The 24,757-nt window shown below is 40.5% G+C and overlaps 1 protein-coding gene across 1 annotated transcript in view; it reads right to left on the bottom strand.

Moving 5' to 3' along the window:
- Positions 1-19,549: 19,549 nt before the first annotated feature.
- LOC126335435 (serine protease 27-like) overlaps positions 19,550-24,757 on the bottom strand; it is a 130,158-nt gene continuing 124,950 nt past the window's right edge. The window contains exon 5 of the mRNA XM_049998716.1: positions 19,550-19,833. Coding sequence (XP_049854673.1) covers positions 19,639-19,833 — 195 coding nt within the window. The 3' untranslated portion in view covers positions 19,550-19,638. The remainder of the gene's footprint in view (positions 19,834-24,757) is intronic.

The following is a 24,757-nucleotide window of genomic DNA, read 5'->3' as shown; positions in this document are numbered from 1 at the left end:
ATTATATTAGATTACAATACATATTAACAGCTCTTGGAGATATTATTAAATTTTGTGAAATGATCTGACTACCTTAAATGGCCTGTATTCAATACTAAGCGCCACCACATTAATCGCAAGACACTTAATCTGGTTTTGCCATTATGCTGACTATCCTTATACGTTACTCCAATGTTTATCAATATTAAGTCCTTGATGCGTTCATAGAGATCTTCTATGCTTGTAGCATTACATATATGTTCTTTAAGCTAATTTTTTAGACAAGAAGAAATGTGAAACAACTCTCAAAATATCGCGTTTTTTTATGCGGTCTCTGCAGAAAGCTCTAGATCCAACATCATTCATTGTTTTTACAGGTTGCTATAGTATTCTCGAAATAACATTTTTGTAAGTTGAATTTTCCAAAAATCGATTGCATAATTGATTAAAGAATATAACTAGGCAGAATAAACGTGTTTCTCTATTTTGACATTACCTTTAGCTATAATTAGGCGTACCGGAAACTAGATGAAATAAGGTGCTGCACTAGCTCTAAGAGTGTAATCTGGCCGTAGTCCTTAAGAATAACACTTACTATTCCAAATACTTCATTGTTTGAGTAGATTACTTTAATATCTTATGGATTTCTGCTTGAATCACAGAATGAAACCCTGTGAAACACAATGTCTCATTGATTAAAAATGCATGCAGAATCTACAGGTCATTACGAAAACTTTTGTTCCGTGAGACATAAAACGGAGTAGTAAACGTAATAAATCACTTACAATGCGTAAAGGTATTCACTTCATTTCTTTCTTAAGAAACCACCAATGCAATTTTCCACCAAAAAGTATCATATTTAATATTATGAACAGCAAGACTTTGGTTGTTTTTGTAGCATAATATCAGTGTAGACAACCTGACAAACAAAGTGAAGCTGCCGGTAGAAATTGGCAGATGTCAACGTAATTTTTTACATGTATACTCTGTCGTCAGGTAAGTAAACGAATGGAATTGCCATTCACTGTGACAGTTAGAATTCATTTGAGTACATTAGTGTGTACATTTCTCATAGTCAGAGATAAGAAGTAGCGATCTGTAATTGCTCTGAAGAAAATTTCATAACCAAGATGGCATTCAATACTATGTATTCCTGATAAGCGGTTTCAACAGTTAAGACTGTCATCTTCTGAGCCTTAAAAACTTGTTGTACATCCTGATCCATTATGACTGTATCACAAACTCCATGTTGACATTATAGTGGACAGCATGTAACACAATCCACAGAGGTTTGTTGGAAATAAAAATAGGTTTATAACAAATAAAAATAATGTAAGTCAAAGCTCCTTGTACAACTAGGGATGTCCACACACATAACATTCGCCTGATGCTTCATAGATTTTGAATTGCTTAGCAAAGATCTTAGGAAAATTTGTGCATTCTTAGCGTTTACGTGACGAGTTAATACATTATGGATCCACATGCTTCGAAATACATGGTTAATTTCTTCAAATCCATTAATATTGGTCGTGTTTATTGCTCTTTTGTTGCCTGGTAGGTTCATCATCAGATTTTGAGTGATCACTGTATAGGAAATTAATGCTCCGAGGACTTGTATGAGAGAGCGTTATCAATACTTGACACTACTTTAAAGGGGACTCTCACTGTGTCCTCCATTCGGTCGGCTCGTCGAATCCAGCAATATACAGATTTCTGTGGCATTTTGTTATGACCGTGGTTGCATTGCATGGGAACTTGACGATAGGAATACTTGCACTCATCGTTAAGGTTCTGGGTTACCACGTTTCATGAAGCACATCGGAACCCCATCGCATCTGTTGCAGCCATCCTAAAATGTTGGTAGAAGCCTAGCAGCAGTGTACGTTGAACCCCAACTCAAACGGCTGGGTTTGGGTGATTGTTGTGACTGGCAAGGATGGACAACTAATGAACGACGTTGTGCTGAGTTTAGCAACGAATTGCAATTCTGCACTACCTTGGTTGACCATCGTCCGTTAGTATGGCGGCGACCTGGAGAGACGTGCTATTCTTCCAATGTTTTGGACAGACACTGCAGTGTTACTGCTCGTGGCATAATGTGGGGAGGAATCGGTTATGACTTTAGGTCACGGCTGCTAGTGATTTATGGAATTCTGAAGGAAACACTACACCAACAGACACCCTTCATCTTCAAGTGTTAGCTCTCATGAGACAGAACCAAGGTGCCATTTTTCAACAGGACGATGCTTGTCCACACATGCGGCAACCCTCCACGAATTTTCTGCACGGCCAAGAGTTTCCTAAGATCTTTTTCCGATAGAATATGTGTGGCTCGAGCTCAGTCTTTCAATGCTTCCCAGTATCAGGACCCAGGATATCAAGGAATATATGCTAGGCAGCTTGCCTCAGGACAGTATACGACACATTTATGACATCCTTTACAACCTAATCAGCCCATGCATCCAGAACAGGTATACTTAACTCCTGTAGCAAACTCTGACATGATATGATTTGATTTATTTTAATAAGTGGCCGATACAGCGAAGAACAAATTACCCAGAAACAGTAGCTGTGTTGCAGACAGCACTCCTGTCACTGTTAGACGTTGCACTGACTGGGGTTCCGAAGTCGGGACTCGCAATGCATCTCTGATCGCAGGTAATCCATGAGTGCCGCAACTGGTGCAGGCGCAAAGGCCTTCTTGAGACAATGTGTGCTGTGCCACGTGGACCGTGAGTACACTGAGTCAGATAAAACAGCCGCCGCCAGAGCCAAATTGCACTGACAACAATTTGTTCCTAACGTGGCTTTAGTCCGCTAGTTTGAGCGCCGAATACAGTGGCCGGTAGATGTGCAGACGGCAGCACAGATGTAGCGAGAGCCGTGGCGGTTAGGGTTGAGGGCAGCTGCTTCAGGGGAAATGCTGAGTACTGGAGGGGAAGTGCCATTCTAAACTGAAGCCTACGCTCACACTCCTTGTAAATATTAAGTGGAGCTCCTCCATGCCCAAAATTGTATGGTGACCATTCAAAGAAATCTACTGTCACCTCCGCTGTGATTAGTATCCAAAAGGAATTCCGTTGAAAATGCAGCGATTTGTTTTCGCTTGGCTCGTTATCCCTTTGTAACTTTCAGGGAAGCGTCATGAGAGGCGAATTTTGAGTAGAACCTATACATTTATCGTATTTCCATGTTATAATTTCTTTCTTTTGCCAATTAACAGCAGAGTTTATTCAATGTCACTTCACTAACACGCTGTACAGACGCAGTTGCGAAAGAGTTCTGAAACAGTGGCCTATTGAGTTTACTGAGGAACTGAAGAAAAGTGAGGTTAGATGCTAATTAAAAAGGGTATCCTCAGTACAAAATAAATGTTTAATGTCTTCAGCTACGATGTTTCAAAATCCACAACATTTCTCATTTGAGATTTATCAATAACCTTTAAAAATTACATGCTTTAATGGAAAAATTCTGTAGTTACTCGAAAAACACGTTAGATAATGAAGTTTTGCATAACAACTATATGGCAAAATACTCTCCTCTTTGTGTGCTATCATTTGCCAAAATCTCATTTCGACATCTCAAGCCGTTTATGGAATTCAAGAATTTTGTCGATATTTCACTGTGGCTTAATGGCTGGCACGGGGCAATCGCAACTGGGGGTGCTACCTCAGTTCTCTTGAAACTGATGACAGATAAAAATCTACACTCAAGTGTAAATAAAAATTCAGTATGTCAGTTCAGGTTCAAATTCAGTCACATATTATGTCATTTGCACCAAACGCAAAATCATAGCGATCCCAATTTTTCATTGCCAACTTTTTCGAATTTCGCGCAGTATGTTATTTCCATGAAAATATCACAGTAACTATGACCATTAACGAAATGATGGGCATACCATCATGAACCTGACATACAATGCTATTACTACCGCCAAAATGAATCATTTTTACTGAATAGATTCTGTAAAATCGCGTGATAACCATTGCAGGGCGTGCACCTCTATTCTGTCATCGCCAACCGTCCGAAATTGCGCAAAACACTGTCGCCCTCCCTTTCCGAACAAAGAATAAGCTTGCCCAGCGCTCTGGAAGAAAATTGGTCACTGTGCATTGGTCACTTTATCCTCCGCTGACTCTACCTTAGTTAGCAACAGTGGACAGACACGCCGGCAGGGAACCAGCCTTGCTTTTCAGATCCACCTTCTTACTATGGTGCCCTGTTCACCTCTGGCCTAAAAACTCTATGGTCATAAGGCTGTGTGCACTTCCAGGAGACTGGATTGCTCACCTCTAGGATGCCACAGTGCGACCTGTCGGTGAACTGTGATCCCCTTAGACAATTCTGTTTGGGATGTGGGCGGCGTCTTATCGTTCATGAATCAGAATGTTCCACAAGGCGTATAGTATCTCATGGAGTCCATGATAACACGAACAGAAACAATCGTCTAAGTGAATGTTAATGCTCCACACAACGCGATATATTTGTATAATTCAGTTACTCTTAACTGCATCAGTGGAGCTTCGCTCCAGTCACTACGTTTAATTATGAGCTTTTGTTAGCACTTTTAAACAGCACTTAGCAGTATACAGTGCATCAATCATAAGCTAGCCCATTGGCAACCCATGGTTGCAGGTTGTCCAGATACATTTTGAGAGGTGGCATGAGCACCGTCTCATATTTCTATCATACTCTGAGTAATTCGATTTTCCTCTCTAATTGCATGCGGTAAAAAGTTGCTATTTCTTCATACGCGGAACTCCCACGCAGCGTCTCTCGTCACCCGGGTGTCCAAAGTGACAGGCAGGTTCTGCTGATCTTGAAAGGGTTAAGCCGAAGGGTGTCAGGGAATCGAGTGGATGCTTTCCAGGCGCCGACATTGTCATAAGAGTGGCGGCGACGCGCCCACAGGGGCGTGACGGTGCGGCTGGGCTAGAGATTCCGTTACTTCGCAGAAACTTAGTGAAAACACTTTCTGGCGGGCTACCAGCGAGGCATGCGAATGACTTGTGTTCCCAGGCAGTCTTGGCGGCCAAATTTCCGCATTTCTGCAAAATCGTAACTGTGATTGGCTTGCTCAGTAGATAGCTCCGTGACGTAGCAAAATCGGTGCAGAAATTGGCGGCAATTATCTCCATTGGTGGAATAGTAGTGCGTCAGGAATAGAGAGGAATTTTTCGCTGGTTTTCGAGTTTCTGATTGGAGCATTTAGCCATGACCACTGTCGTGGGGGCGGGAATGTATTATGTTCAGCTTGTAAGGGTGCTCTTGAGAGAGTCAGCTCTCGCCTCTCGATCGGGGCAGGTTACAAGACTGAGTTGTCGCTGCTCTGGACAGCCTGCCTTCCGTTGGCTGTCTAATATACTTTCATTTACTTGTAACTGTTTGACGAAGTTGCTTAAGTTTCGACTTCAACGTAACTTTCCGACTACAGTTGGCAATTGCGCGTTCTGCGTACAAGCGGCCTATGTTGTCCGTCTTGAGCAGTTTTGGCTAACGTTGACTGTATCGGAGTTACTTTGTGACTTCACTTGTTAAAAGCAATCATTGTACCGTCTTTGATTATGTGGCGAGACTTCTTCGTCTCCCTCAGAGGCGACTTTAGTCTGGCACAACCAGACCACGATAATTTGTTTCGGGCTATACTCGCGACATTATCATCACCACGACTGGATGTCGAAGCAACCAGCCTTCGCTTCTGGTACGCCAGATCGTGTCCTTGCAGTTAAGAAGACAGCGTGGTACTGTATGTCCACAGCACCGGCAGATTAGAGAATTTTGCTCTGTGATAATCAGAACTCAGCAAAGCGCGCCTGTTCCCGTCTTTTCTTACATCTTAGATGTTCAATGTCTGATTTCTCACTACGGTAACAGCAATTAATGTTGGATTGGTTGGGTGTCTCATTTAATATCTGAGTTGCAAGGAATTTGCTCCGCATACCACTTGGTCATAAACGTCACAAGCTAGTTTACGGACAACCTCATCTTCACAGATATTATTTGAGTATCCGATTTGACGTAATGTAAATGTTTTCATGTGTTGTGTTTATTATTCTAAGTTAGGTCATAATAAATCAAATTGTTATTTTGGACAGAACTTTCATTCTGTAGATCGGTAGAGCAACCCTTTCATTCATGACTTCTCTGCAGAAGTATGGAACACATTTCTGCAGTACGTGCATTACCACTTCATCAAATCTCCACAAGTTTGCCACCTGATTTCTCGACCCACACGTTGCACGTCTTGTTAGCCATCCGAAAGTATACACTATCGCTGCATGATCAACTATCGTAACCAATGGGGTAGCTAGAGCGTGCCCTGAAGAGCAAGTTCATAGGCATAAACTAGTGGCAAGTATCTAAGGCACGTACTGAGGCAAAGTTCCTTCCCTGTACTGGTATGACCTAAATGTCCATGTGAAGTAACGCACGTTTTCAGTTGAGACACTTAGAACATTGCCTGCAGAATACAGTCTATGTGGATTGAGTGTTGGTCCAGCTCATAGCTTTTAGATGTCACCAAATTTAAGAAAAAATTGCGCACTGCCCCCTTTATAGTGGAAAAGGATGCTCTTGGTGAATAAAGTATGTGTATTAATTTGCTGTAAATTGACAATGGGTAATAACAACAGTCGTAATTGTCATAGAATCACCTCTATGTTATACGCTAAGATCTATACGGAGCAAGGTGATGCAGCAGTTAGCACACTGGGATCTCATTCGTCAGGACAACGGTTCAAATCTGTGTCAGGCCGTCCAGAATTAGGTTTCCCAGCTTTTCCCTAAATAGGTCCAGCGAAAAGCCAGGACGATTGCTTCGAACCGGAGCGACAAATTTTCTTCCCCGTCCTTGAAAGAGTCCCAGGGTGTAATCCATCACTAACAACCTCAAATCCGACAGGATATTAAACCCTAATCTTCCTTTCTTTCTTTGTAAGTCATTGCGATGCATAAACATTTTTTAGTTCATACAACATACGTATTAAGTCATGTGGTTGGAAAATCAACCATTATACATTTTACTGTTGACTATTGACTTCGTCTTATTGTTAGTCTTTTTTTTTATCCATACAAGTATACTATACCAGACGTGTTGGCCGTTCCATCCAGCAAGAAGAAATACCATGTAGTAACGAACATAAGTACTGTTACTTATGATCCTTACCTCGTTATTCCTCTTGTGTACGTTTCCCTCTCATATTTGGTGGATTCCTCGGCTGCAACGTAAACAGTAATGTTCAAAATATGCAACCTCAACTTATTTTTCTCTTACCACGAACAATCCAAAAACACATTTGTCCTATGAATTGCTGATGTTGTAGCATACTCATCTACTGAGTCATCTTAGCCACACTTCGTAACAACACTAATCATGAAAACGCGGGCATAACAGTAGAAGTCGGAAGGCAGTCCTGAGCCTTGCGAAACGCCGGAGACGCACTGGGAATTGACACGGAAAGAAACTGGAGCAGGTGTCTTACTGGAGCAGATTTCATTGCATGATGGTAAAAGTTCTGTTCACAAAGGTATATATCAGATTACATAATCTTCCACATCACATGTTTTCGAGTGAGTGAAACAAACCCAACGATAAATAAGTAACTTCTGTTGTTTCGTTTAACCCCAAAGAAGTCGTTGCTCTTTCAAATGAATCAGTAGAATTCCGATAGACCTGTGTCATCTACTTCTTATTTCAGCTCGTAAAATTTGTTTCATAATTGTATTCTACAGCCTAGTACCGTTAATGTGCCACAGATGGTGAAGACATTTTAATAATCAACGAAAGAAAGTAGTGACTATGAAATTTGGTAATGATATTATGACTACTCTATATTTCTCACTCTTCAACATGACATTTTTCTCCCAGTGAAGGATGACTTTCTTGGCAGTAACCTGTGTCTGTGCTGTTCGGGAAATGTTCCACCTTGAAAATCACGCCTCCTCATGTTGCAAATGATTGCCACGCAGCGGTGAATTAATTCGAGGAAAGAAGGAAAAGTCATTCGCGCCAAGTCATGACAATACAGTGGATGAGGCAAAATATGATAACTAAAAGAAACTTCATTTGTAACTGTGACCCATGCAGAAAGAGCAGAGGTGTTTTGGAGTAAGAACGTCCCCTCGGATAGTTTAAAGCCAAACTGGCTGTCAACCGACAGCGACTGATTCAAAAAAAGGAAAAGATATTTCTGAAATCCCTGAGAGTACCACATTTTTGTTGATTTACTTAAATTACGTAATAATTCAGCAAGTTGTGAGGCACAAACCATATCTTCAGGCTACAATGGCAATACAAAACCATGTAACAAGAGCACACATAGATACTAAAGTCGATCATTGCAGTTTTGTCATGTGCTGCGGCGAAAGGGGTGGACAAACGAATATTTGTTTTGTTTGTTAGTCTGCTTTTCACGTCGTTTTCTTAAAATAAAAACTCAGTTTGTTCAAATGAAAAGGCTGTCTTCCTCTGCTGTGGCACATCCTATGGCTCCTGGGATATTGTTATCAACTACGAGAGTTTATTTAATCTTGCAAAGGACAACTTGAAAAACACGTCATCACTATCAACTCTACTGCGCAGCAGGAACAAGATGTCATCTGTCACTTTCAGTGTCTTATACACACTGTGCCTGACGCACCTCTGATATTGGGTTCAGAAATATATAGTTTTGGTGTTAATAGCGACACAAAATTATTTTATTCAGTTAGAGAGGTATTGACATTGGAATACAAAATCAAATTTTTCCTATGTGTTTTCTTAGATTTTATTTTCTTATAACAGAATTGGACATAAGTTAGTGAAGAATAATTATTTTTTTAATTCTATACGGCCGTTTAGGAACTCACTGATTTTATTTTGATCAGGGATGAATATTTCCATTCCGTTCTATTTTTCTATTATCCAGCTTTTCTCTAAATTGTGCAAAACTTTACGATCACTGTCTACTGCAACATTGTGTACTGTTTTATCTATATGCTTTACTACAACTAACGCACTGATTCCAGACTATACATTACCTTCAAGACTGGCTGGATATCTTCTATTTGTGTGACATCAAACTTACTAGTTATTGTACTAACTGTGTACCTCTACGGAGCCAATGTACTTCGCTCAGTAAATTGCGCTCATAACTGCAGATATCAACAATGGCCTCGCAACTTAGCGTGGTTTTGCTGTTGTTGTCAGTTGTGAAAGTGCATCTTCTTCATTTTTACGATAGATAGTGTTACGTGCAGTAGATTTGATTGTGTTCATTTCGCTCTCATAATCTGCAGTATTACGTGGAAATTTCTGTGCTCTGGATAAGAAATCTCTGAAAACAGCTTGTTTATGTGGGGTGGGATGTCTAGAGCATAGATTAATGGCAATGTCTATGTTTTCGCTTTTCTACAAACGATGGTGTTCAGTGACTTGTGTATGTTAGTAGATGTAATGTTTACAAATGATTTAGTTAACTTTCTGCAGTTTTTGTTTAAACTACTTAATGTACTTAACAAAGTTTCTGTTTCTTCTTCAGTTCCATTACATGCTATGAAAGTGTCATCTACATATCTGCAAGCAGTGCCCTATTTTCTGCCTGATGGTATCTTTGTTGTTCCAAAGTTTACTCAAAGTGGATAATAAAAAATTCTGCAGTGATGTGAAAGAGAGAATTACCAATAACTAGAGCGAAATTTTCATCCTGCAGCGGAGTGTGCGCTCATTTGAAACTTCCTGACAGATTAAAACTGTGTGCCACCCCAAGACTCGAACTCCGGACCTTTGCCTTTTGCAGGCAGGTGATCTACCAACTGAGCTAACCCACCACTACTGATGCCCCCCCCCCCCCCCCCCCCCACAAGAACTTGCCCGTGAAGGCCAAAGCTCCTGAGTTCGAGTCTTAGTCTGCCGCACAGTTTTAATCTGCCAGGAATTTTCGTTACCAATAACTAGGCCTAAACTTACATTTTGTGATGAAGTGTGAAATAGCTGTAGCAGAGAACTGGATCTAGTAATTCTAATATTTGAAAAAATTGAGTTGTAAATGTTGTTTGGTATTTTAATAAATTACAAATAATTATCTCCTTAGATTCTTTAGCAGATGTGCTACTGCTCTGTATAACCCTGAATACTTCATGGCATTTAGAATTAGTCCAGTGGGGATGTTAGCTTTATGGAGTTTTGTTATGGCACATAGGTTTGGACTCTTGGCTTCACTGCTGTTGATCTCTGGGTTTCACACATTGTGAATAAGTCCTCTACATGCCCCAACACATATCAACATTATCTAACTACATTCTATTTTTAAAATCATATGCTTTTATTATCTTGATTACGAGTGGCACGTATCTCCTCCTGAAGAGTGTGAACTCGCTACAGCCTTGAATGGCTGTTGAAGCATCTAACTATGGACTTGCAAAGAACAATAAAATTTACAATCCAAAAATCTCTTATAAATGTTAACCATGTGTAAACCTGTTTGATTATTATTAAGATTACTGTAATCAGTCCACATCATTCAATAGGAATGTCAGTGATTAACTCTTCACTTCCCCTTACTTTAATTATATTTTTGATAATTGGATTTTTCCACTAAATAACAGTCACTATTTACAACTGGTCCAGGAACCAATGCAAATTCACCTTCAGTACTTACCCTCTCAACGTAATAATTCTGCCTTCCAAATTGGGTCATTACTCATGAAGGGATAAATTTTGAAATTAGTCTGTTCATCAAATTAATTAAAGAACTTATCTTTGAATAAATGGAAGATTAGTGTTTAGTACTACAATAAAACTAAGAAGATATTTAACTTGTTTCTTAATAATAACTTCTAGAAACTTTGCAGGTAGAAATAAAGTTAGTTATTATCATCAGATCAAATTAATTTCATTTTGATAAACTAAGTGAATTAATTTAATCAAGTAACATTACGATGTGATCCATAAGATTTGAATTTCCCCACTTTCTTGCATAAATGAATCACACAAATTTAACATTAACGGTAATTTCTTTTCCTTTTTCAAACAAAATGTTAGGTGGCATTTGAGCAAATTAAATATAATGGACTTGAAAAAGTAAAAACAGCCATATTCCCAAATACACAGTCAGCAAACATTTTTCTAGTAATGGTGAGTCTATTCTTTTACAGTACAAAGTATAAATTTCACTAGCTTGTTTCAATTACAGTGCAGTTAAAAATAAGATGCAAATGAGCTTTCACAGTATCTTCATGTTTCATGTTGTTTAGTTAATCTATGCACATCATAATGTCCACCTTTGGAACCATTATTGAAGTTAAGGTAGTGCACTTCTTACAGAATCATAATTTTACCTGAAAATATCTTGTATCTGTGCCTATAACTTACATAAGGGTGACTTATTACTGCAGATGTGTTAATTCTTGCTTTTTTCTGTAACATGTCCCATTAATAAAACAAATTGTAAAAACTTCCATTACAGGAAGCTTACTTTACATATGCTCACTGGCTATTCTCTCCAATGTTGTTACTTACACACTCCTTCCAAAGAAAGGTTGTTTCAAAAATGCAGAAGCGGCAATACAACCTGCCAATGCTTAACCAGTACTGATTACCTTGTGAGCCCACAGTGCGAAGCACTCAAAGAAAAAGCCTTCCAAAGATGGAAAAGAGATTGGGAACAGGTTGGGATGCAGGTAGTATGGTTTCCCTAATTTGTTAGTAGAATGCCATTCCATTTCTTTATAATAAATTGTTTCTTCTTCAGGAAGAGAACATTCATTCACATATACATACAATGATAACAGTGTAATAAAGTGATTAATTGCTAATAATAAACTACTTATACAATCATCTTACAATATATCTCCTAATATTAAACACACTGAAATTATCATAAACAAGTTATCTATGTTACTGACAATACACTGCAACAAAGTAAGTATAGCATTCTTTGATTACACATGCTCTTATATTACTTACACATGGTTTCAAACCAGTGTACCCTCACATGTAATGTAGCTATATTGCAAATGAAGAGTAATATGTGCTATGAGAAGCTTAAAATATTACATATCAATAACTAAACTGCCTTCATTACTTTAAGAAATTATAAATCTTTTACACAAATTGTATGCAAACTATTGTTTTTCTGAATAGTTTTTGAAAAAAATTATTACATTATATTTTTGCGTCACTTCAGTGTCACATGTTGTAAACTTGAAAATTATATTTAAACATCTTTTTACATTAATACTTTGGAGTATTACAATATACTACAGTTTTTAACTACTACATCATTAGAAAAGTACAGATATATTTCCTATATTTACAAATAAAATTAATATAATTGATTAATACCTTTTCTACTGATTAGTCTTTTCTCTTTTGAACTAGATACTCTTCAAACATTTGCGTTTTTTCTATAACTTTGTGGAGAAAGATATCAAAACCTCTAACCCACAATAATTTTCATAGTTTTATAGAAACATCTATGAATAAGATCATGTTTCTATCAGTCCTTGTTCTTCAATTACCTTTATCTGAAAACCAACATTCTGAGGCGTACTTAGTTCTTTTAAGTTTGTTTACTGAAACTTACAAATTCATTATAGCAGTTGGTACACCCCTCTCTCACATTCTTAGTAAACTTTCATGTTAATAAGTTCCTAAAATTTTAATTCTGGCATTGTTTAATACAAACATTATTCTTTCCAACCAATCATATTTTTATGTTAAGTACCAGTTAGCAATATTATCCATTATTCATACTTTTTAGATCATATCTGTAAGGGGAAGAAGTAAGATGGGACTTAAGAGTCAGAAGATAGTGTAAAGATGGTATCCTACCACAGCCATGGCCAGTGGCCTATGTGATCAGTGGCTATACAACTGCCTCAGTGACTACAGGCTGCACGTGGAAATACCACACCAGCCTCCAGGAAATACTGCAACTCAATTATGACAATTAGATCATCACGCTGGCCCAGAACATTTGATATGACACACTGGCACCACTCAGACCACAGAATCAGCAGAAAGTAACAGTATTTAAGGGTGCACTAATGAACTTCTCATCATCAAACTGTAATGTGACATCGAGCTTGTGCTATTTCACCCCCTTAATCAGGATGCAGACATTTTAGCATCAGCTGCATTAGAGACTGCTACCTTGTTGCCTAAGCAATAAGGCACTTCGGCAGCCCTGTAGTTTCCTGACGTCTCAGATAATGATGTGGTGGTACTACCATCCCTGCCCTCACTGTAGAGCTGACAGCATATTTCAGCTGATAAGAAACTTATCAATTAGGGTTCATTATTAAATACAGCTCTACAGCTTTAAATGTCAGCTAGAGATAACCAGATAAATAAGAAACGTACATTTATATTCATATGTCAGAATTAATTCTATGGCTAAATAAGGAAATGAGAGGTGCTATAAAATTCTATGTACAAGTCTCAAATTAACAAATTTTACATTTATTTTATCCTTGAGTAAAGTCTACAGTTGTGGTTTTTATCCTTTGTCTCCTTTTATTAGATAGAGTTTTGCACACACTTGTGCCTGTAATGATTTCGTTAGCATATTGACAATTTTTACCATCACTTTTCATGATGATGATGATGGTTATGACTTTTCAATAAATGAATGAACGTAATTGTCCTGTTAAAAGTGACTGACGAGAACACTATATGAATGAAGCTGTCTGCCCATTTGAGCAGAAGTGAGGCATTAAATATTATCCCTTAAATTATTCGAACCATCTCACCGCATAAAGAAAGAAAGCTGTAATTATATAACAACTAGTAATAGAGTGTAAAGGTACCAGATGAATTCTTAGATGAATAGTTAATTACACGTCAGTTCCACGCTTATAAAACGTCCTGTAATTAAGGCAAGGAATAAAGAATAAACTTATTTCAGCCAGCCTACGCAGTTATTTGTGGTAGGTGCGTCTAGTTCTGTTTATGGTGAAGAAAAGGTAAATCAGTAGAAATGGTGAAGCGAAGTAACTGTATCACCTACTGAATAAACTACGTGAGAACGAAAGTGCCTTTCGCTTACAGTGCTGAAATGTTGTGCAGGCGGATAGCAATTCCGCTTACAAAAGGAGTCGTCGGTTCATCCAGAGAATTGTGACAAATGTGAAACCGCCAGTCACACACAAACACACGTACTCACACAACTCAGAACGTTCATTTCATCGACACATATATGTGAGCACCGATCACGCTGGCAGTATGGAGCGATCCAAACTGTGATACTTTTGGTGAGGTAGCTTTAAACTCAATTGTTGTTGGTTGTTCTCTCTGTGGCTTGCATCCTTAACGTTCTACGGAACGATAAGAAGTTTTTTAAAGTTGACAAAATGAGGCAAACTGTGTACAGAAACACATTAAACTGTGTCTGTGTTTGAGTATCCCTAGAGTGGTCCGTGACTAGTAACTGTTTACGATATTCTGGAAATAAACTGTACCCTAGCCAACACTGACATGATAATACTGCAACATTACAGTGTCAAGCTATGCTCACGAGAATTTCTTACAAGTAAATCGTGATGCAAGTAGTAACAATTATTTCCAAACGAAGAGGAAATAAACTAATTACACCTTCATACAAATTTTTCTTGCGCACATGTAGGTATTTGTGTGCACAACGATCGTAATATGAATCTATTTTTTTTCCATTTAGTCCATCGAATATAGATCTCATCACAACTCATCACAACCCATGGAACCTTAGCCTGAACGACTCGAGGTACCCTGTTCATTAATTGCGAGTAACCTTCCTGGATGGTCTTCGATGAGAGATCCTGAGACATCACTCCATCGCGTCTGCAATCCTGGGCACCTGGTCCTTCGTCTGCAGTGTCCACGTCACTAGTCCTATGCAGTTGAAGATCTCACCAAAATTTTAGTTAATAACATGACTAACTAAATTTTATCCAAACTTTTTACAGAAAAGACTATAAACGGAATCAAAGCATTTGTGATTTGGTACTAAGTGTTAAATAAGCAGAAGAACTAAATTTAGTGTACAACTATTCTGTGCGGTAATGACCTAAGTGCTCGCCTTTACGGAATTGAAGACTACTGATCATAACAATACACCATAATGAAAGACAGTCTCACCTTTTATCTATGGATGTATGAACAATCTATATATTTAATAACGAAAATAATGAAAAACTGTTTCTGGCCAGGAATAAGCACTCATTCGAGCTTTTGGTCCATTCAGGATACTAAATATTTATTACTCCTGGACACTTGGAGTCAGTGAAAGACTTCAAAGTTTGATTTCGAAAGTAAATATTGCCTTCTCGTTGTTATAGACTCCATTGTGAAAAACTTGCAAAAAATTCACGATTCAAAGTATTGGCTGTCACTGAACACTGCTTTCTCCTAGCTTTAGGGCAGCATTCGAATCACGCGGTGTATAAGTTGGGCATCTTTTGAGAGGAGACATGAATGGATCCAATTTTGCACTTGTTCATATAACTGCAAGTGCTAGTTAGCTAGGTCGTGTGCTATGGATCGAGAAAGGTGTCAGTCAGAGGAAGGAATATCGGGAGTATACAGCAGGTGGGGTAAAACTTCCCATTGCAACGTTTCCAAGTATGGTTTGACTTGATTTTGCATTGTCTCACTGCAAAACATCTTTTCGTCTATCGCTGTATTGTGGCCGTTTGTCATTCAGTGATCGGCTCAAACACATCAATTGCTTTAGATAACGTTCTCCTGTGATTGTTGCCGTCGGTTGCAGTAGCATCGAAAACTTTCTCTCTTTCACAACCATGCCGGTCATCAACGTCGAAATCACCATTCTTGAACCATGGAAACCATTTTCTGCAAAGTTTAGTCACTAACATGCGTCTCATCATAGATCTTACCCAGCTTTTTATGAGCCTCAGCCGCAGATTTATTCATATCGAAGTAGAAAATTAAAACCTTCGGCAGATGACTAGAATTTCGCTCGTAAGTTGACATATTCAGCAGAGAATAACTTTAAGGTGCAATCAAAAACCGACTAATATTTTGATGGCATTATGTTCTCAAATGCCAAAGCTTACTTTAGGACACTTACGACCTACAAATTGCGCCACTAATTTCCACTAATGCCGTCTACTGCAAAACGGCGGAAGCAAAGTTGTAGACTTAATACTTTCACTAAATGTAATCCATTAATTCTGCACTAAGACCTTAATGACAAAGAAATGCCTCTTGCCTATAAAACATGAGTCCACAGTGTTTCAAAACGTAGAGGAAGGCGTATAAATTACAGTATCTTTGTGATGTGATCTCTATGTCTTTTCTGGTTCTCCTTTTGCCACTTCCTTTTCTCTCCATGGTCTTGGTCTGTCCAGACATACATATCATTGTAAAAACGTATAAATCTGAATAATTTTTGATTTCTTGCAAGTAATACGTCTTTTATTATTACGTCTTAACACTAATTCCTTCAGTATGTTATTGACATATTTCCACGTGGAAATATGGGCGAGTCTTGCTGTATGAATACGAAGAACCGGCTTGGCAGACATTTCTCAGCCGCCACTGTTGCCCTCTCACCGAGATAACTACGACTTGTAGTAACTGCTTAGAACCTGCATATCATTTCGTTAAAAAAGTCCGACTGCCCAGTGGAAATCAAATTAACGCAACTGAGATACACCAAATCTTCACGGTAACGAAAATACTAAGCCAAGCCAGTTATTCGGAGAGAATAGTATTTTGTGTGTTTCTGCTTTTAAATCTGCAAACCTTTTTACAATTTAACACCACTGTTTCTAATTGGGGAGGGGGGGGGGGTTAAAAGCTACTGCCAGATTCCAGGCACTCATGGTGATGTGCGTTGCGCGAGACGAATTATCAAACTAAAACATTTGTTGGCAGACGTGGATTAATTCTATGAACTGTTACGCTATTAAATTAGTATACACTGAGAAGACAGAAGACTGGAGATACCTCCTAATATCGCGTCAGATCTTCTTTTGTACGACGTAGTGCAGCAATTGAATGTGACGTATACTCAACAAGTCGTATCAAGTCTCCTCTAGAAATACTCAGCCATACTGTCTCCATAGTCATCCATAACAGCGCAACTGTTACCGGTTCAGGATTTTCTGCACCAAATGACCTCTCGATTATGTCCAATGTATGTTCGATGAGATTCATGTTGGTGGCTAAACCAGTCGCTCTAATTTTTCACAACGTTCTGCGGCCCGGTGATATGTTTGGGAACGTGAAGTCCATTTACGGCTGCATATGGTCTCCAAATATTCGAACATAACCATTTACTGTCAATGATCGGTTTCGTTGGACTAGAGGATCCAGTCCATTCCACGTAAACATAGGCGACGCCATTATGGAGCCACCATCAGCTTTCACAGTGCCTTGTTGACAACTTCGTCCATTGCTTCGAGGGGTCTGCGCCGTACTCTAACCCTACCATCAGCTTTCCCCAACAGAAATCTGGTCTCAGCTGACGAGGCTACGGTTTTCCAGTCGTCTAGAGTCTGGCCGACATGGCCACAAGCCCAGGAGACGCGTTGCAGGCAGGCGTTGTCGTGCTGTTGGCAAAGGCTTCGGTCTTCTGCTGCCGTAACCTATTAACACCGAATTTCGCTGCACTGTCCTAACGCATACGTTCGTCGTACGTCCCACATTGATTTCTGCTGTTATTTTGCGCATTGTTGCTTGTCTGTTAGCGATGACAACGCCTCTGATCTCGATCGTCAAGTGGAGGCCGTGAGCCATTGCATTGTCCGTGATGAGAAATAATGCGTGAAATGTGGTATTCTTAGCACACTCTTGTCACTGCGGATCTCAGAATTTTGAATTCCTAACGATTTCCGAACTGGAACGTGCTATTCGTCTAGCTCCAAGTAGCATTCCGCGTTCAGAGTCTGTTAATTCCCGCCGTACGGCCATAATCACGTCGAAAACCTTTCCGAAGGAATTATTTAAGTAAAAATTACAGCTCCGCCGATGCCCTGGCCTTTTTTCGCTTCTGTATGCAATACTACCGCCATGTGTCCACGAGCGTATACTTAAGTCCCTTATGCGCCTCAGTGTATAAGTAAATAATAACACGTCCAAAGCTATTAAAATTTTCTCAGAGCCATTTTCTGGGTGTTAGTTAGTTCTTTGAGATTAAAGTGGTCCTTTACATGCTGACTTCATAAGTTTTGACCACCAGAGAGTGTGTGACCGACACGTGCCCTTGAATCGGTAGGATGCTTGGGTGGTGTCTCCTCTGTGTTTGGTAGACCTCCAGTTTCCACGATTTTTACCGCGTCTCACTGCTAACGCTGTTGATCTCATTGTTCAGTGACTTCCCAGTAGATGCTGAGGTGTCGGGCACCACGCCGAACAATGAAACTATTCCACAGTAGGAGTTTCACTCCCTCCTGTACCCTAGCGTTCTGCAGAATTTGCCTGGGATGTACATTTGGTAGTAGAGATTAGGTTCTTTAACCCCAAATTTTGTGACTTCCGTAGCTGTTGCAGCATGCCGTCAGCGTTTCCTTCCCAAGGCAATTATGAAGAATGTATAGACAGCAGATGTCTATATCGGAAACTGCAACCTCATTGTCCAGTTCAAACGTAAATTGTCTTCACATGATGCACGGCAATACTTTATCAATTTTGTAGATGGCGACAACAAATATAGATCTGATCCTTTGCGTCGGCACCTACAATGCATTTCCAGAAATTGTCACACCGACGTCACTGTGTGGTGAAATCCTTTCCCCTGCCTCAGGCCTGAGTCACACAGTTTCGCTACACATTTACCGGCCTGAACTACTTGTGTACTACACCAGCACTCTCTCTCCCAACCAGCGTACAAAATTATAAATTATCATCTGTGTACGAGCAAAATGTAGAGAAGAATGCATAGCATTCAACGAATTTTTTGAAAAGCATACGCGTATTATCCTTCAATCACTGTTGAGAGTAACTACAATATCAAAACTGATCCTACACACAAGCAACGACCTTCGTACTCTTTTTTTTTTTCAGCGTCTCTCATTGCATGCGGCTACCACTTTGCTGTAGCTTGTTGAGCCAATCAGTGAACTGCGAAACTATGGTGAGACGTCCAAGCGTATCTCTAGCGTATTTGTTACATACATGAATGCATGATGTCAGTTCTTTCGGATATTTAAATTGAAGGGAGGTGGAAAGGTAAGTGGTGGATCTAATGATATCAGCTGCATGGACCAATTGTGCGTAATCAGCAGCGACGAGTGAAAATATGTGCTAGCCTGGGAGTCAGATAAGGGATCTCATGCTCACTAAGCTACTGCGTAAACCACTGTGCCACCCAAACACAATGTTTATCGCCAATGCATGGACTACCTCAGCACGCTCCCCAGCTGACTCACATTCCCACCTTGCGCCACCTATCCGCATTCCCCTTTCATATCCTCCATGCTCGCTATTTTGGATCTTCACTGGACATCGAACGTAAGTAGGCATCCGCACTGAATGCCGTGGATTTTTTGCTCACGGAGGCGAATCAGTTATATGAATGCGTGGTGTGTGTCCGAATCAATTACGTGAATGCTTTGTGTCTCTTCCACATCAATTTAAAAAAAGGCAGCGTCAAATTTGTAACCACAGTTTTAATCTCATTAACATGTTCACAATGGTGATACCAGCTGCTTCCAGTTGACCTTCGGAAGCAACCTAAATTACCACGCATGGCAGATCCTCGAGAGGGCCATGGCCAGCGTGAGGAGCACGGTCGTATTTGGCCGGGGAGACACGCCGTTTGCCCTCAGTAAATCAGTTGTTCTTACAATCCAGTGCATGTGCGTGTCTGTGCGCGAGTAAAAAGTTGGGTTCGTATTTGTTGCACAACCCACACCCGTAGACACCAGCGCCACCTGCGGAACAGAACAAAGCGTCGGTAATTTCCTCACTGCATTTGTAATGGGGCGGACACATCACAGACATCAGTGTCACTGAATTTTCAAGCAGCTGAATCTCTATGATAAAAGAACGACCACAGACTCTTGTGAAAGACTTCATAAGCTACAAAGTTGTTGAAACTTTCCAAACATCGTCAATAATAAATGAAATGCGAAAATGGGATACTACGGTAAACGTAAAAGTCTTTCTATAAGAACAGGAGAATACCGATATTTTGATCAGACAGAATGGGCATATTATAAGCGAGACGGAACAATTCAAGTTCCTAGGCGTTGGGATAGATAGTAAGCTGTTGTGGAAAGCCCATGTCCAGGATCTTGTTCAGGAACTAAATGCTGCTTTATGTACCATTAGAACAGTATCTGAAATAAGTGACACTTCAACACGAAAAGTAGTCTAGATCGCATATTTTCATAAGCTTATGTCGTATGGTATTATTTTTTGTGGTAATTCTTCTGATTTAAAAAGGGTATTTTTGGCTCAAAAACGAGCTGTTCGAGCTATATGTGGTGTAAGTTCGAGAACCTCTTGTCGACCCCTATTCAATAGTCTGGGAATTCTGACACTGCCCTCACAGTATATATATTCTTTAATGCCGTTTGTTGTTAGCAATATTAGCCTATTCCTAAGAGTTAGCAGCTTTCACTCAGTTAATACTAGGCAGAAATCAAATCTGCATGTGGAATGGACTTCAATGACTCTTGTTCAGAAAGGAGTGCAGTATTCTGCTGCATCCATTTTCAGTAAGCTACCACAAGAACTCAAAAATCTTTGCAGTAGCCCAAACTCTTTTATGTCCAAACTGTAGAGTTTCCTCATGGCTCACTCCTTCTATTCTGTCGAGGAGCTCCTGGAAGAGCTAAAAAATTAAGCAAATTCCAGTGTTACATTGTTGATTTTCTTTATTTAAACTTGTCACCTGAATGTTATTTTTATATTTCATTTTATCTGTTTCTAATATCGTGTTATAATTTCATGTATTGACTCGTTCCATGACCATGGAGACTTCTCCTTAATTTGGTCCCAAGGAACAATAAATAAATAAAAACTTCTCGTAAAACAAAAGGTCATTATAGTTGTGTTATTAGTAACATACTCTACTGTCCATTAAAATTGCTACAACACCAAGATGACCAATAAGATGACGTGCTACAGACGCAAAAGATGCTGTGATATGCAAATGATTAGCTTTTCAGTGCATTCCCACAAGGTTGGCACCGGTGGCGACACCCACAATGTGCTGACATGAGGAAAGTTTACAATCAATTTCTTATACACAAACAGCAGTTGACGGCGTTGCCTGGTGAACCGTTGTTGTGATGCCTCGCGTAAGGAGGAGACATGCGTACCATCACGTTTCAGACTTGATAAAGGTCAGATTGTAGCCTATCGCGATTGCGGTTTATCATATCACGCCATTTGCTGCTCGTGTTGGTCGAGATCCAATGACTGTTACCAGAATATGGAATCGGTGGGTTCAGGAGGGTAATACGGAACGCCGTACTGGATGCCAACGGCCTCGTATCACTAGCAGTCGAGATGACAGGCATCTTATCCGAATGGCTGTTACGGATCGTGCAGCAACGTCTCGATACCTGAGTCAGGAGATGAGGACGTCTGCAAGACAACAACCATCTGCACAAACAGTTCGATGACGTTTGCAGCAACATGGATCAACTCGGAGACCATGGCTGCGGTTACACTTGCTGCTGCATCACAGACAGGAGCGCCTGGGATGGTGTACTCAACGACGAACCTGGGTTCGCGAATGCCAAAACGTCATTTTTTCGGATGAATGCAGGTTCTGTTTACAGCATCATGGTGGTCGCATCCGTGTTTCCCGACATCGCGGTGAACGCACATTGGAAGCGTGTATTCGTCATCGCCATACTGGCGTATCACCCGGCGTGATGGTATGGGGTGCCATTAGTTACACGTCTCGGTCACCTCTTGTTCGCATTGACGGCACTTTGAACAGTGGACGTTACATTTCAGATGTGTTACGACCCGTGGCTCTACCCTTCATTCGAAACCTGCGAAACCCTACATTTCAGCAGGATAATGCACGCCCGTTTGTTGCAGGTCCTCTGGGGGCCTTTCTGGATACAAAAATGTTCGACTGCTGCCCTGGCCAGCCAGCACATTCTCCAGATCTCTTTCCAACTGTTAACATCTGGTCAATGGTGGCCAAGCAGTTGGCTCGTCACAATACGCTAGTCACTTCTCTTGATGAACTGTGGTATCGTGTTGAAGCTGCATGGGCAGCTGTTCCTGTACACGCCATCCACGCTCTGTTTGAGTCAATGCCCAGGCGTATCAAGGCCGTTATTACGGCCGGAGGTGGTTGTTCTGGATCAAATTGCGTGAAAATGTTATCACATAGAGGAGATCCAACGGGGAGCAGCGCGCTTCGTTACAGGATCATTTAGTAATAGCGAAAGCGTTACGGAGATGATAGATAAACTCCAGTGGAAGACTCTGCAGGAGAGACGCTCAGTAGCTCGGTACGGGCTTTTGTTAAAGCTCCGAGAACATACCTTCACCGAAGAGTCAAGCAGTATATTGCTCCCTCCTACGTATATCTCGCGAAGAGACAATGAGGATAAAATCAGAGAGATTAGAGCCCACACAGAAGCATACCGACAATCCTTCTTTCCACGTACAATACGAGACTGGAATAGAAGGGAGAACCGATAGAGGTACTCAGGGTACCCTCCACCACACACCGTCAGGTGGCTTGCGGAGTATGGATGTAGATGTCAGTTGTAGTATAATATATTTGTTCAATGAATACCTGTTGATCATCTGCATTTCTTTTTGGTGTAGCAATTTTAATGGCCAGTAGTGTATGTACGTGTTGGCAGCCAGTCAAGAAATATTTTAGGAAATTAGTTTAAAAATGTATTTCAAGTTTACTCCTAGAGGAACTTACGCTTTGCCTACGTGACACAAGTTGCCTATCTTTCAAAACCGAGGCAGTTCTGTCCAGTTAACGCTGCTGCAGACAGATGCCCTGCGATCTCTGCTGAAACTGCTAGCGAATTCACGCCATTGGTTTTAGCCAGTAGCATGCGTGGGATACCGGTCACGTGTGAGGACGTTGGAGTGTTCTGCGGCGCGGAACACAGTCGCCTCTCTCTCTTGTAATCCAGACCTCGAGCAGAACAGACGTCTTGTCGGAAGGCAGACCCTCTGGTTCTGCTTTTCAACACCGGCCACCAACATAAGTTAACATGAACCGCTTCCACTTCCGTTGCCCATTTCAATTAATTGTTTGACCTCCTACACTGGCCTAAACCTGGCAACTTCCGACCTTAGGCGTGCCCCTTGTATGCGATACACTTAAATACATTCTATTTATTGTACCTAATTTCCTGATCTGTCATTCAGCGACAACTCTGGATGACCACTCTCAAGTCCTGATCACTCGACCTCCTGCATACTGTGAGCACGAGGCATACGTAACAACGTTCTTCCCCGTTCCCTGACCATATACAATACACATAATAAAACTTTAAATTTCTAAGATTATCCACTGCCCACAAATTTACTCAGTTATTTTTGGTTTGAATAAGTTATCACAATTCTCAGGACTTTCCTCGTTGGAGATATTTGCTCTTGACAAAACGTAGGAAACCATCTTCGCACATGTACGTATTCACTGACCAGCCAGAATATTATGATCACCAACCTACTATGCATATAAATCAACGAGTGTTCATTAAAATGGCTCATGATTACTGTATTTAACTTGGGTGCCGGTATTTTGATTGCTTGAGCAACGTCTGTTCGGGACTTATTACTGCGTACAGCTATACCTAACACCACCGCCTTAACACTCCATTATGAGATTGGTGCAAAGATTCAACCTTGCAACTCTTGTGATTTATCTCAGGATCGAGCTGAACCCTGTTATTCCTCGGCATCGAACTTCTTTCCTCCTTGCAGATTTCTATGAGTGAAGTGGCTATAAATCAAAACACTGCTTCTCTACTTAATTAAAATGTGGATTGGTTCCAATTAACTGTGTATATTGTCACAAACTTTCATAAATGATTACATGTTACATGGGAAGTTACTATTCCCAGAACCAACTAATAATTACTGTGTCAAAGACACCTCGTTAAAATTCTGTGAATAATATAAAACAACAATCGCTTGTATACATCATGTCGTCTTCGTTGGTGCCGGAGATCTTCCATGGTACCAGCGCTCCTTGATTCCTCCTTGCTGCACGGAGATTACGAATGCTTTCCAGCAGATACACTCTGCACTTCGTGAGTAATACACACTGTGTAGCCCATTGTTTACAGACTACTTAAGATTAGCATATCTTTACTCTGAGCCCTATATTTGACCTACGTGCTACGTGCCCTATGAATTGCATGGATCACTACGACTCGTCCAGGCGATAGCAGCATCAACTGGGGAGGAATGACTACTTGTTAGACACACGCACGGTGCATGTAGTACACGTGAGGCTGTTGCCCATGAGTAGAATGGGGAAGATGCGTGATGTTTCTAAGTTCGAACGATGGCACATTGTGATGGCCTGGAGGCTCGGCACGAGCATTTCGGAAACTGCATGAACTGTCGGGTGCTCGAGGAGTTCTGTTGTGAGTGTCTTCAAAACGTTGCTAAACCAAAGTGAAACCACGTCCAGACATTGTGCGGATGGGCGGCACCTTCACTACCAACGTCCGGCGTCGTAGTCTGGGTAAAACAAGACAGGAGGCGAACTGTGGCGGAACTAACTTCAGACATTAATTCTGAGCATAGTACAAGTATGTCTCAGTACACAGTGCACCAAATGCTCCCAACGATGGGTCTCCGAAGGCGACGATGCCTGCAAGTGACAGTGTTAACACCATGACGTTG

The sequence above is a fragment of the Schistocerca gregaria genome, chromosome 2, assembly GCF_023897955.1.
Source record: "Schistocerca gregaria isolate iqSchGreg1 chromosome 2, iqSchGreg1.2, whole genome shotgun sequence".
In the NCBI taxonomy this organism is placed as follows: Eukaryota; Metazoa; Arthropoda; class Insecta; order Orthoptera; family Acrididae; genus Schistocerca; species Schistocerca gregaria.
The sequence above is the reverse complement of the archived record's forward strand: the minus strand, read 5'-3'. Positions and strand labels throughout refer to the sequence as shown.